This window comes from Semicossyphus pulcher, unplaced genomic scaffold (genome assembly GCF_022749685.1).
Source record: "Semicossyphus pulcher isolate SPU_LCO1_2020_fin unplaced genomic scaffold, fSemPul1.0.p SCAF_21, whole genome shotgun sequence".
In the NCBI taxonomy this organism is placed as follows: domain Eukaryota; kingdom Metazoa; phylum Chordata; class Actinopteri; order Labriformes; family Labridae; genus Semicossyphus; species Semicossyphus pulcher.
The window spans coordinates 14,942,991-14,958,356 of record NW_027211695.1 but is presented as its reverse complement, the minus strand read 5'-3'; the positions used below and the strand labels follow the sequence as shown (position 1 = coordinate 14,958,356).

At 42.6% G+C, this 15,366-nt stretch overlaps 1 protein-coding gene across 1 annotated transcript in view; it reads right to left on the bottom strand.

Moving 5' to 3' along the window:
* Positions 1 to 14,897, bottom strand: part of shroom4 (shroom family member 4) — a 71,021-nt gene extending 56,124 nt beyond the window's left edge. The window contains exon 1 of the mRNA XM_069672229.1: positions 14,673 to 14,897. Within this exon, the coding sequence (XP_069528330.1) occupies positions 14,673 to 14,795 (123 nt within the window). The 5' untranslated portion in view covers positions 14,796 to 14,897. The remainder of the gene's footprint in view (positions 1 to 14,672) is intronic.
* Positions 14,898 to 15,366: the final 469 nt, after the last annotated feature.

The following is a 15,366-nucleotide window of genomic DNA, read 5'->3' as shown; positions in this document are numbered from 1 at the left end:
TGCATCAAGACCTTCACTGCAAATATCTGCACAGGTGCTTGTTGTGCTTTTCTGTTTGTCTTTTTAATTGTTTAACTCGACCTCTTTGTAAATGAGGGCTGCCCCTCAATTATCTCTCGAATGAATGTTGCATTATCGAGCCCTCTTTTCTCCCAGACTCCAGCAGAATAAATCTACTTTTTTTGTATGTTTAAAGATTATTGATAGGGATGCACGATATTGGATTTTTTGCCGATATCCGATATACCGATATTTGACAACTCATTTAGCCGATTACCGATACCGATACCGATATTTTTCCCGCACACCCAATTGCAGAGATCATCAACTCTCTTCTGTATTGAAATTAGCGTACAGTATAATGGTGATACTCTTATCACATTTGTTACAACGGTCGGGGTGATGGGTCTTGAGATGGTTAATCAAGTTTGTAGTGTTGGAAGACTTTCCCTTGGCTCCTCCTCGCATCACCGAAGCTGAGCAGTCATTGCAAATAGCAGTTTTGCTATCTAAATCGGACACTTTGAAAAACTTCCACACCACGGACATTTTGGCTTCCAACTCTCTCATGCTGCAGGTAGACACACGTGACGTCATCGCGCTGCGCCGCGCGGGTCTTCTTCACGCCGGGGACATTTCGCCGAGGTCGGGCGTTTAATCAAGTATGCAGCAGCCCATTATTTTATCGGTTAATTATATCGGCAGATATCGGCGTGTTGGCCGATATCCGATAGTTAATTTTTAAGCCAATATCGTCTGATACCGATAACGTGCCGATAATATCGTGCATCCCTAATTATTGAACATGTTTTCAACTGTCTCACCGTGTGCTGTCATCTAAAATGAGAGTTGGCTTTCTGCAGAAGTTTTGATGTTTTATTTTCATGTGAAACTTAAGAAACTTTGATTCTAAATTCAGGTTAATCAGGTTTGTTTGTACTCCAACTTCAAGATCCTTTTTCATTCTTTTTAGTGTCAGGTATTTGTACTTTTTCCTTTAAAAGAAGCCGCTTTTCTGTCGAGGTCACAAGTCCAAAACAAAGACAGAAACATAAGAATAAGGTAAACCTGATATTCGTGAATGGAGCTGTTGGAAGTGTCAGGCTCTATTTTCTCCCAGCCCCCTCGAAAACCAACAATATAAATCCATTTCTAAGATTTTTAACATGTTTGACTTCGAGTTTTTTCAATTAAAAACCACTTAGTCAAAGCGAGGGTTGGCTCTCCTGTCGTTATTATTCACAGCAGATTTGTGCTTTGCTTTTAAAGCAGCAGCTTTTCTGCAGACGTGACAGGACTTTGAAAAGAAGTAAAAATAAGAATACGGTCAGTTTCATATGTAGCAGGTGATTTTAGTAGCGGCTGCTTGAAAACCAGGAATATAAAGCACATTTTTTGGAAACTTTGTTAAAGTTTTTTTTCATTTAAAGATCATTTAAAGGAGGTGCAATTATCCCGCAGTCTGCTAATCCATGAGGGTCGTCTCTCCTGTCATTATTCATGTGGAAAGTATTTAATTAGTCCAGTTTTTGTGGTCAGAAATGCTGCTTTAGAGTCTTTCCTTCATTATGAATAAATACAATTCAAGTGGAGACATTAAATCCTTCTTTTTTATGGGAAGAGACACATTGATTATCAGCAGCTTTCAGAAACCCAACAAAAATGAAGCCAAGCGGAGGGGAATGTGACACACCTACCTTCCCCCTCGTCTCCCTGCACCCATGCTGGTTCCCCTCTCAGACGCTGCTTTAGTCGAATGTGATGGGTTAGTTATGACTCCCCCGAATTACCTGCGTCGCCCCGACAGGGACGAGGCGGGAGAGACGGAGGGATGAAAGGATGTTCCCGCCAGACGCCATCGAGGTTCAGACGGGAGGGACGACGACGACGGGAGGAAGACGCAGCGCACAAAGAGAGTTTTGTGTCGTCTCAGACCTCAAACTGGAGTCGCCTTGCCAGGGTTAGCCACGAGAGGGGACCGCATTGCATTGAGGAATGTGTGTGTGTCTTTGGTTCGGGCATGGCTACGCTGCAATAAACCGTAAACATATAAACACAGTTACAGCCCGTTTTAATCCGACGGAATAGCTGGGAAAATGCCTCGAATGTCAAAGCTAATGGTTGCTGTGTGTTTGGTGGAAAATGTTAGAAAACCAGGAAGGAGTCTTTAGATGTTGGGAAACTGTCAGTCAGTGTTTTATAGCTTTAAATAAACTCTTTATTCAGCTGTTGATGTTTCTTGTTGGTTAATGTGACAGTTAATTTCTCAATATGCTGATTCATTGTTTGGTCAATTGAATGAATTGATTATAGTCTGTTTCACCATGTGGCAAACTGTCCACTGCGCATTTAAGACTATCCCTCCACTGTCTGAGCGGTAACATTTTCATAATCCATTTAAAGACATGACACAACAACAGACATCGAGTTGTGGCGTTTTCTTCGGCAGCAATTTCACACTTTTACTACCAGGACGAGCCGCCCATAGTGCAAATGTTCCACCAAAACAAGGTCCCACTCGAGTTGACGCTACTTTTCAACAGCAGGTGTCCTGTGCTTTGCGCTATCCAAGAACGATGTATTTGGTTTAAGGAAATGCACACAACCCAGAGTGTTTTTTCCCCGTAGTGTTGAAAAACTGGAGAACCAGCTACTAGCTTGGTTTCCATCCAAATGTAGCCGAATTTTTTACCAAGATTCAAGAAAATCTGCAAAAGACAATGTGAATTAAATGTTTCCATCCAATCCTACCTGTTAGAGCATGCAACACAACCCCTGCTACAGGCTCTCGTGATATCACGCATTGATTACTGCAACTCCCTCCTGGCAGGCCTTCCTGCACGCACATTCAAACCTCCACAGATGATCCAGAACGCAGCAGCGCGACTGGTCTTCAATCAACCCAAAACGGCACACGTCACTCCACTGCTCGTATCCCGCCACTGGCTTCCAGTCGCCGCTCGCATCACACTCCGTCCCGCCCACTACGCTCCGCCAATGAAAGGCGCCTGGTACTCCCATCACAACAGGGCCCTAAGTCTCTAACTAGACTCTTCTCCTCAGTAGTCCCCCGGTGGTGGAACGAGCTACCAAACTCCATTCGGTCCGCAGAGTCCCTTTCACCTTTCAGAAGAAGCTAAAGACCCAGCTCTTTATGAACACTTTATGCTGACTAGGATTTTCATGATGATGATGACTTTACTGATCTTGTTGATGTTGCTGATACACTTCCCTATACACTTCCTGTCAGCACCAGTGTCCGATCGCACTTGTTTGTCGGCTCTTCCTGACTTCGTCCCCTCCTGTCTCGATCGTTGCTTGTGTTGTATTAACTCTCAGATGTACGTCGCTTTGGACAAAAGCGTCAGCTAAAGCAAATTGTAACATTGTAATAATTGTGCAGTTATTATTAGGACATGGTTTCATGGAGATGTGGTGCTAATAATTAAAGTCAGAAGCATTAGAGAGGAGGACGCACACAACAAGGTGGCATAATTAATGGCCGCGATGTTCACCACGAACAAAGAAAAACAATGTAGAAAACTTTCGGTGTATATGATGATCATCTGCTTGGAGAATTAATTAAACCATTGTGTAATTTTGGTTGCAAATTAAATTTCAGTCAATCAACTCACAGCAAGGATTTCATCTTACAGTTTGAGCTCCCTTGTTTTTGTCCTTCTGATCAGCCGACAAAACTTCACTCGCCTGTCTCGTAGGCAGCTGGACTTTTAGGTCACATTTTCCAAATCAGCAGAACATTAAACCCAACAGGCGTTTCTGAAACTGTTCTCCATCGCATCCAGGAGCAACTTCAGTGTAATCTGAGAGGGAAAAAACATGGCTGACGTGTGTGTGTGTGTGTGTGTGTGTTGCCCCCCTACTGAGCGTTGAATAAAAACAATAACAACTGCAGCAGCCTCAGGTCGGGACTTCTACGCCCCCCAAACACACACACACAAATATTTCATCCAAGTATGATTTATATCTGCATGTATCTTTAATATCTATTTCCCATCACACACACACACACACACACACTGTAGTAATAACAAAGTCGTGTGTGCTTGAGGGTCACTGTACTGATGTATCTACACACACACACACACAGAGGTTGTTGTTGTAGTGTGTGTGAGCCTCCAGACGTGGCCTAAAAGAAACAGCTAAAGGCTCCACAGATCAGAGATAGAGACATTCCTGCCCCACCCAAACACACACACACACACACACACACACACACACACACACACACACACAAACACACACACACACACACCCCTGCCTGTAACCTAACTTATCCACCATCTACATGGTCCTGCAGCTGATCCAAACATGCAATGAAACAATGTTATTCCTTTCTCACTTCACATGTCCGTTTCTCTCTCTCTTTCTTTAATACAATCTGAATGTCTCTCTCTCTCTCTGTATCTCGCATCAATTCTTATACGGTTATTATACCCATCTGATTTCCAGACAATATCAAAATATGTCTATTTTTCACAAAACATTTTATCCGATTCACTTCAAAATTGGAGGGTGTATCGAGGGGACCCAAGTGTTACGTTTGTTGGATGAGAAATGTAAATATATTTTCCAATATGGCAGCCAGAGAGCGGACACGTAAGTGTTGTTTTGACATAAATCACTGGAGCACCTTCACTCTTGGCGATTTATTTCTGAGGACTCAAGAAAGTCTTGGGTTTGCACAATGGAAACTGGCCCTCCTTTTCCAACTGTGCAAAGACTACAGGGAAGCTGTGGCTCAGTCGGTCGTCTCTCGATCGGAAGGTTGGTGGTTCGATCCCTGACTGCTACAGTCACATGTCGAAGTGTTCTCGGGCGAGACGCTGAACCCCAAATTGCTCACAAAGGCACAGCCATCGGAGTGTGAATGGGCAGAGAGCTGATTGGAGATTGGAGAATGTGTGTGCGAATGGATGTATGTGACATGTAGCGTAAAAGCAGCTTTGAGTGGACGCTATAAGCGCAAGTTTATATAAGTACGGTCCATTTACCATTCCATTTAGTTGTGAAAGTATCTACAGGTGCTAAAAGTACTACAATTGGTCGACAGAAAATACAACAATGGTAATGATAAATTATTTCTTTATGTCAGCTATCAGGAAAAAATGCCACAAATATCTTGTTTCAGCTTCTTAAGCGTGGTTTAAAGTGATTATGTTTGGATCTTGGTCTTTTACAGTCTACTCAATCGGTCATTATGAAGAAAAGTCCTTAGTTGCAGCCCTGATACATGTATCAAATATGTTTATTATTGATTTTTCAGAGTAGATTGATCATTTGATCATTCAATCATGTTTTTATCAGCTAAGAAATATTTCCAAAATTTGTTCTATTTTAACTTTTAAAGACACAGAGACGATTTTACATGCTTTTATATCTTCACGCCTCGATTACTGTAACATCCTTTTTACCTGCCTAAGTCAAAGATCCATTGATCGACTTCAAACTGTACAGAACTCAGCTGCCAGGCTTTTAACCAGAACCAAAAAATACGACATCACTCCTGTTTTAGCATCTTTACACTGGCTCCCAGTATGTTTGAGAATTGATTTTACTGATTACTTTTAAGTCTCTCCATGGCCTTTCTCCCAGCTATATCTCAGACCTTTTAGTACTGTATGAGCCGACACGTACGCTGAGATCCTCGGGCAGAGGTCTTCTGTGTGTACCAAATGCCAGACTGAAAACTAAGGGCTTTTGCTGTGAGGGCTCCGAAGCTCTGGAACGACCTGCCCGAGGAGGTCAGGTCAGCTGAATCAGTGATCTCTTTTAAGTCCCTTCTTAAGACATACTTTTATCGGCGAGCCTCTCCGGATTTTACTTGAATTTTAATTTAATTTTAATAATTAATTTAAAGGAATGTTATGTCATTAGAGTTCTTTTAAATGAATTTGATATATTTGTTGAATGAATTGTTATTTTAATATCTGCCTTTGATTTTATGACCTGTCTGTTTTACTTCATGACCTGTTTGTTTTGCTTTGCTGCCTCTGTAAAGCACTTTGTAACTTCGATTTTGAAAAGTGCTGTATAAAATGTGTTTTAATTTGGTTGTTTTGGGGTTTTTTGCCTGTAAACGTCCCAAAAAGCCAAAGATTTTCAGTTTTTCTGTCACAGAAAAACAGCATTACCAAGGAGCAGGAACTTGTAACTTGCTGGTATGACTTGATATGATTAAATCATCACCAAAGATGAACTAAGTTTCCTTTTTCCATCCTGCTCTTAATGTAAAACTCGACATAATTAGTTGGAGTCATGAATGCGCTCATTCTTTGGTTTCTCATCAATATGCTCTATTGTGCACTCTATGTTCAACATATGTTTTTGGTTAGCTAGGACAGTTAGCGGAGCAAGTCAGGGCAGAGGACACACACACACACACACAAACACACACACACAAAGTAGAGACAATAGCATCTCTATCTGATGGCATCCTCATCTACCCCCCGCGGTGCAGATTGCTACTGGAGGCTACCTTTACAGGAATGCAAGGAGTAACACACACACACACACACACACACACACACACACACACACACACACACACACTGTTTACCAACCCGGGACATTTGGTTGCATACCTTCGACCACATGTCAAAACATTCTTTAGTAAAATCCCTGGATTTCTGTTACCGTCAACAGAAGGAGCAGGGGGACAGATTATCATCTCCATCTTTGTTTTCAAACACTCTGCTGGAATTCTCCCCACAAGACACGCGGCCTGATTTTAAACAGCAGAAGAAGAACGAGAAGAAGTAGAAGAAGGAAAATCCCTTTCAGCCACTAATAGGAAACAACAAACTGTTTGAGCAGATCTGTTTGAGTTTAGCTGAGGTCGACTTGTGCAACAAGATATTTCAAAATCCAAAGCATCATGTCCTCATCAACTTGGCTTCCATTACAGTAGATGGATGATTTAGTGAGGAGGACTGTCAACAAACAAACAATAAACTAACAAATCTGATGATCTGCAAGTCAAAGAATCAAGATCACAAAAGTCTCTGATAAGATTTTACAGATTATCTCATGATCTTCTACCTGACCCTACCTTATAGGTCGTCTCGGCAAGCTGCTTATTTACACAACTTGTAATCTCCATAGTAATTATAACAGGAGCAATGGAGGAAGACAGGTGATGTAGTTTTATGAACGGAAAAGACCATTTTGGTGTTGGTAATGGTAAATGGATGGTTGAAATACAAGACTTTAACCAACAAGATCCGTGTGCGTGTCCCGTGAGTAAGTAAGTGCCTAAGTTGACCAATGCAACTTACGCAACTTGTCTGGCGTTCCAAACTTAGCTTACAAGAATTATTTTAACTATTCTCCTTTAACCAAACAGCGACTGTTTAAATATGGTGACTTAGGGTTTGGTGGTTTGGTGATGTTTTTGGTGATGTTTTTGGTGATGTTTTTGGCGCGATTTGGCGCGTCAAACAGAAATTGGTCGGTCATCACAGATTGGGGACAGTAATCCACTACTGAGCCCTCTGCCATTGAACCCTGTGATTCAAAAGCCATTGCCCCTATCGTCCCCTCCTTCTAAGCAACATCATTGTCTATCGCATTGTTTCACTCTTGACATGGTCATATGCCAATTAAGGAGGCATACCCTAACCCTATATAAAGTCGTTTTCCCGCTGGTCAAAAAAACAGCTAACGGCCGGCTTTTTTGCTTAATGAGAAAGGTTACAATCGGCATTCAGACCCGGGTCAAATGACTCTGCAGTAGACCCGGGAAATTATCGCCTCGGCTGCGATCAGCATTGATGGGAACACAAAACCTGGGTTGACGCGCTAATCTCCGCCCCCTTTCCGGTGCGATGCTATGCTCCGTCGGTTACTTCTGAGACTCCTCGTCATCTCAGCTACAAATTCCGCCCGTCTCCGTCCGAGCAGCGCTCGAACATGGTTCCTAATTCGTCGGCGCCAAGTTTCATTCGTGACGTCAGACAGTGACGCAGCAGAAAAGAGACCGAAAGCAGGATACTCCACAGGCAATGGGATAAAGAGAGAATCAGCATCTATTCGCTGGTCTTCCCGGGTCTGAAAAACCTGCATCAACGCGCTAATTTCGGTGGGAAAAGGGTAGAACTGAGTGTTTCTCAAGTTTGTCCGGTAGGCTTTTCCTCTCCAGTGGTCATGTCATTTTGAGAGTGATTAGCAATCAAGGTATTCTGTTTCTAATTATGACAAGGTGTTGCCTTGTAAGGTGTTGTCTTAAACATGTAAATCATTCACAAAAAATGTTGACCTGTGCTGCTAACGCCTAACCCTATTTATTGTTACAAATGTTTAAAAGTGATGAGATGTCTCGCCTTGCTTAATCTTCTCACTTCTTTACTTCTTTTGGCATAAAATGATTAAAAACACAACTGCAGGTGAACTCTAGGTAGAAGCAACTCCATTGATGAGGCTGTCTAGGCTGCACTCTAGAGAGTCTCTGCTTCAGGCCACTCAGACTGACTCTTGTACAACATGAAGCGTCTGATGTTCATTAAGATAAGAGGCATGTCTGGTCTGAAGGGATCTGGTGGGAAAAACTCTCTGGTCCAGACTGGTATCCATCAAAACAACTGTGCTGGAAAAGTGTCATATTGATTGTTAAATTAACAGCATTTATTGGAACAGCTGATTTATGGTTGGGGTAAAAAGGGGCTTGGCCTTCATGCAACCCGACAGATTCCATCTGCAAATGAATTTTAACAAGGCAAAACAAAGACTATTGCACATATTTCTGGTTAGCACATTGTCCCATGGGTACATTGCATTACAGGCAGGGATCAGAGTGCAGACGAAAACTGTTGAGGAGGCACAAACTCACAGGAACATGTTCCCCAAACAGAACCCAGCAGAGACCTCTCTGTAGATCATAAAACCACATGTGAAAGTGAGCTGACAGTTCGGCAGCAGCTGCTCAGTCGGATGCAACAATGGAAGGAACTCATCATAACCACATTTGACATAAGACACAAAGGGACATAAAACGTGTTGGAAAAACACATGGGAGCGACAACTGGAAGAGTTTTAGGTGATAAATTACCCTAAAACATGGCTGTATGTTGTTTAGTCTGTGGACATGCAAGAGGGTCAAGCCCAGGCATGTCCACTGATCAAAAAAGCTAATAAAGTTGCTGTTTCATGTTTTTTATTCAATTATGTTTCTTTCAATTGTTTTCTGTATGGGGAAAGGGGAGTTTCCAAGCTTCTCATTTGGAAGAGAGCCATGACACAACATGGCATTTAGCATTTTAAATCATTGTGTTGGTTTGTATCATCTATAAAAAAGTTTGTATCATCTATAAAAAAGTTATTGTCTATAAAAACCAAAGAACCAAAGTTTTCTACTCTAATTTCAGCCGCTTATAACTAGTTTATTGTCTTTAGCCTTTAGCAGAAACCTAGCATTAGCACATCATTAGCATGCTACATTATGTTTGAGAAGTGAAGGGAATATTTAAAGTTGTCCTTCAGTGGCTTTGATCTCACCTTCAAAGCCTTTTCTCTGGTTAAATGTAAACAAAGTCAGAAAGACTGAACCCGTTCCTTCTTCGTTAAAATGGAATGTCAACTCGTACTGACATTTAGGGATGGAATCTGTTAGCTGGAGACTTGCTGTTGAGTTAGCATTAAGCCATGAATATAGAAATGTAAGGCCTATTCAAAACCGTTTAGCAGAATTTTCATTTAAGTCAGGTGGAAATATTAAAATGTCAGACACATGACAAGTTGTTCATCGGTTAGTGAGCAAACTACATCCTATAAAATCTGGCAGAGACATTTTGGCACATTCAATGGTCACTAGCCAAAGAGACAAAAAGCTTTTATCTACTTGTGTCTGCCAATAACGAAAGCCAATTCTCAACTCCAAAAATAATCCTAATCAATGGCATAAAAAATAAACCCATAGTGTGCAATTGCTTCTTGGTGTACTGCTCAATCATTCAGAATTTGTTTGGCTTCACAGTTGCCAATAACCTGCCAACAGACCGACTCACTTAATAGCTAACTGAGTAGCAAAGCTAATGTCTGACTGGCTAACTCGTCAGATCAGATAAACCTGAAACTCATCGTGACATCAAACATCTAATCGCCAGAAAACTATAAGTCAGACAATTATAGTATTGCACACATATGTAAAACAAAAAACACACACTGCCCACTGTGGTGATTTGTTATGCTCCAGCAGGAATGTTGACCAAATGGCTTATATCCCTCTGCTGTCTCAGTCTGGGGAAGCCACCCCTCCCCCCTCAAGCGGCGTCCACGCTCTCAAAGGGCCACGAGCACACACTCCTCAAAACATCGACATCCTGAGAGGGCAACTGGCACATTTTTATGCACTCATAGTCCAGGAGTACCCCAAAAGACTAATTCAAACTGGTGAAAGCCAAGAATAAAGCCTCCAAAAATGTACTTCAACCATAAATCTGTGAGTATTGGCTTATTCACACAGGACTGCAAGTAACTAATTTTTTCATTAACTGCTTATAATAAGGACTTTTAGGGCATTTAGACCCCAAAGCAGACCCCAAAACTATCCAATCCTGCTTTGGATTCCCAATGGAAGAGCTAAAAGGTAGAAGATAGAGAGAATGGGCTCCAGGCTACTTTTGCTTAGCGATAGCAAACACCCACACCTGAATTGGTAGCAGAAAATGTCCAAAAGCCCAAGATGATGTCCTCCAAAGGCTTGTTTTGTTTGACAACAATCTAAATCCCAATGATAACCAATCTATGATGACGTATTACAGAGGCAAGCAGCAGAAATCCACACATTTAAGAGGATGAAACCAGCAAATGCTTAAATGAAGAATCGATTCTCAAAATAGTCCATTGGTTGAATAATTGCTACTTAGTTGACTCCATAACATCAGTCCAAACAAAGAGGGACTTATTGGCTTAAAAATGAACTATCAGACATCGGCCAACACGCTGATATCCGCCGATATAATTAACCGATAAAATAATGGGCTGCTGCATACTTGATGAAATGCCCGACCTCGGTGCAATGTCCCCGGTGCGAAGAAGACCTGCGCGGCGCAGCATGATGACGTCACGTGTGTCTACCTACAGCATGAGAGAGTTAGAAGCCAAAATGTCCGTGGTGTGGAAGTTTTTCAAAGTGTCCGAAATAGAAAGCAAAACTGCTGTTTGCAATGACTGCTCAGCTTCGGTGATGCGAGGAGGAGCCAAGGCAAAGTCTTAAGACCCGTCACCCCGACCGTTGTAACAAATGTGATAAGAGTATCACCATTATACTGTACGCTGATTCCAATACAGAAGAGAGTTGATGATCTCTGCAATTAGGTGTGCGGGAAAAAAATATCGGTATCTGTAATCGGTTAAATGAGTTGTAAAATATCGGCATATCGGATATCGGCAAAAAAAACAATATCGTGCATCCCTAATCACTACCAATCTATCCGGGTTTCCACCATAGTTAAAGTAATATCATACAAACAACCTTGTTTTCAGCACTTACATGGACGTTTATGTCCCACTCATTATTACCTAACCCAGAATAAAAACTGTCTGGATTCAGCACATATTTGTCTCGTCATAAAGTATGCGAATTGCATCAGTACAGTATGTCAGTATGTTAAGGGTTAGCTGTCTGGCCGAGGAGAAAGTTGTTCTTTCGAAATAGGTCCAGAAGTTTTACTTCTTGTTTGTTAACTGAGGCAAAGAAAATGGAGCATTGATGGCATCCAATGTGTTGGATCAACTCGTCCCTCTCTCTGGGAAGTGCAGGATTATGACTGTACTCAGCTGCGGTCCTGTCACAGACACAGTAAACCTCTGTGTGGAGGCTGAGGGGAACTCTCCCTAAACCTTAAACACATTAAACACTCACGTCTCTCATGCACACACATTACAGACGTCAACTTTACCTTCTCTTTATGTTTCTCTCTCTCCTTCAAGGACTCAACACTTAATCATTAAACACGTTTCTGCAGCTCTCTGCGCCTCGGTTTCTTTATTGTGTGTGTTTTAAGTAGCCACTGGACACAAAACAGCCATAGAGCACAGTTAGATTTTTATCTCCTGTAGCAGTCCCAGTCACATTTTCCCAGGGGCCGTGTTACTGTGTGTGACTTAATGTGTGTGTGTGTTTCCAGATAACTGAGCCAGGCTTTTCCATTCCCTGCTGTGGTGAATATCGAAGCACACCGGCCAACATTTACACCGCCGCTGCTGCTGCTGCTGCTGAGACTTTTGGACAGAGTGGGCGAAGAAGTGAAGGAAAAGACTCAAGGAGCAGAGGTTGCATGTCATTCGGCCTACTTATGCACTGGACTGAACACACACACACATACACACACACACCGGCAGACGGACCACCCCCAGCAGAACACACACCAGTAATTACTTGCAGTAATTCAAAGGCACCCTCCTTGTTTCCAGCAGCTCACCGCCCGCGGCGTGAAACCGTGAGAAGAGGCCGGGAGGAAACGTCGCCCCCCTCGAACTTTATCGCACAAGGCGAGGTCACGTCGTAATCTGAAAGCACACACTAAATCTCTAACAAAGCTCTCGGACTCAGAGAGAACACACCTGATATTAAAACTAACCTCTAAGAGCTCTGCGGGAATAACAACAGACCCAAAACATGTGATTCTGTACGTCTATCAACTACTAGAGACGTTCTGACACAATGTTCTCCATCTCCAATGATGACTCTCATACCTGAATTTGGTGGATTCTACTCAAAGATAGCATGACTTCTCTGTCTTATGTCTGCTTGAGAGCATTGGAAAGACACCGAATTTTATGTTAAAGATACTGTAAGGTCTTTGCTCGCGTTAAAAACCTAAGGAACGACAAGAAGTACAGGACTCCTAACCAAAAAACAAGCAGATCGCCTACAGATAAGCTAAGCTAATGCTACCAGCAGCTCGGCTTACAGCTCCTTGAACCTATTAACTGTGGGCTCCGTAGGCTGCATCCTTTAAAGGACGCAGCCTACGGAGGATGCTCCATTCGTCTTTGTAGACGCTACAGACGAACTTGAAATGAGATGGTCTCGTCTTCGGAGGATATCCTGTCCCGCCCTTAAGCTTGCGTCAACAAACGCCGCTCCTGCCGCCTAGTAACAGGTAGCTAGTGGGCTAACTAGCTAGCATAACTAACGTCACGTAACTTTAAGGGCACTTTAGTTTTTTTGTATCGCTAGCTATTCACTTGAGTAGAAACAAAAAAGTATATTCCTCGTCCGCCATCTTGTTTGAATTGGCGCACAATGACTCTCTGGATACGTTGCGCCACAAAGGATGCACCTGATGGATCCTTCGTGGCCCGGGAAAAGGAGGGCGCATTTGCCGGCCATATCTGAAGGAGCCTTTGCAAACCGCTGTGACGCGATCAGCCTTCAGATACAGCCTTCTAAAGGATGCAGCCCCTGGATTGGAGTGTCCGCCAAAGAGTAGGAAAAACACAGATTTACACAGTGTTGCTCAAACTAACGTTACATTTTCCACTAGCATTACAGTTAGGTTCTTTGCTATTGTCTCATGATGATAGCTCTTCTTTGCTACTCTAGGACAGTAGTTACCTGTGGCAGCCATAATACCCGAATGGTTGCAGTACAGTGCAGCTCGCTGTGTGGACTACGGTTTAAGACCAGTGAAAATGAAATGCTTTCAGATGAAACAAGTTGATTTTGTTTAGTCACAGGCTTAAACGTTAACGGTGCACAGACTGGCATACTTGCTGATACCCGAGCCGGATGCCAGCATTTCCAAAACTGGCATCGATATCAGAACGACTCTATCAACTACTTCTTGGTTTCCTTTTGAGAAACAAGCTGTTTCTTTATCCAATGTTAGTGTCAATGTAAGCTATTGCCAAAAGGGAATCAGAAGAACCACAATCTGTCTTTTCACAGACACCCCACTGGAGCGCACATTTCTCCTCCAGGCTCTGAAGCCATCTGAAGTGGTTTTATCCGTCTGTCAGCACGCGGGCGTTTTTACCTTCCAGTGAATGAAGTAACAGGGAGATGAACAGAGCCTCATTGCACCAGGGAACCCCTCGGGAACCCCTATTAGCACCCCCTGCGGGAACCCTTTGACCTCCAAGTTGCGTAGAACCCAACCGCTGAATTACATTATAATACAAGGCTTTTTATCCACAGACAGTGACAGCTGACAAACATCAACCAGCTCCGGATATTTGCTTAAGCTTTGGACAATAACTTTTTATTCTCTGCAGAAGAGAAAGAGGGGGAGGAGGTGGAAATGTAGTTGTGCAGAGGACAAAATACAAAAGAGGTTGCAGGAAAAGCAGTTTGCAGGATTTTGGGGGGCTTTTTGCACGGGGTTGAAAAGTTTAAACCAAAAGACAAGCAGCCAAGCATAGTGAAAGAGCACATGAAGGAGAAAACTAACCACAATTACTGTTTTGCTGAAGTTAGTGTTGCAACAGCCACATACTTAGAAAATAAAATGTCTTCAGTCAAATTGAATGTGTAAATATAAAACCACAGCTGTAAAAATTTACAGAAATAAACACACAACATGCAATATTTTGCACTTTCGACTCACTCTAAATAACTTAGGAACAGTTTAAGGCAGTTTTGGAGGATGTACTTGCCATTCCCATACATAAATCAGTGTAATTAATGTGAATTGTTGTGGTCAGCTTACTTTAGTGATGATGAGCGGCTCGCCGTGCTCGAGCCCTCCTTTCAGCGTGAACCCCCAAGGCGCGCCCCCGTTCAACTGGACCTGAATGTGGTGGAACGAGACGAGCTGCTCAACCGTTTCCATTCTCTCCCTCCGGTCCGTTAGTTTTTTTTCTCTCACTGGTGTATTGTTAGCGTGACACAAAACGTAGCTCGCTAACGGTGCCGGTAGCGGTCCCTCGGCTTCTCCATCACCGCTCTAACAACAACAACGAATGGATGGATGGATGAGTGGAAGGACGGAGTGAGTGAGTGGAAGAGGGGGAGGGAAGAAAGTTTTAGCTTGTGTCAATTGAAGCCAATATGTCGGTTGCAACTTCCGGTCAAGCTTTTTAACGATGACGAAAAGTAGATGTTAGCTTCTTTTACGGATGAAATCTTGCTTTTACACTTTTTATATTGATCTACAAATACTTTAATTGAAATATTTCATCTCAAGATCCGATTATTTCTCCAAAAACAGCATGTATATTGCTTTTATTTTGGTATCTACATCAATTATTTCCGGTAAACTTCAGGTTAGCTTGACGCAGCAAAAAAACTTTGGGAAAACTTTGGAAGTCGACCCCCGCCCACTATTCGAACGGCCGGATGTGATTGACAGAAAGGTCTACCAATAGCAGAGAGGCTTTGGTTGAACGTGTCCAATGAGAAGT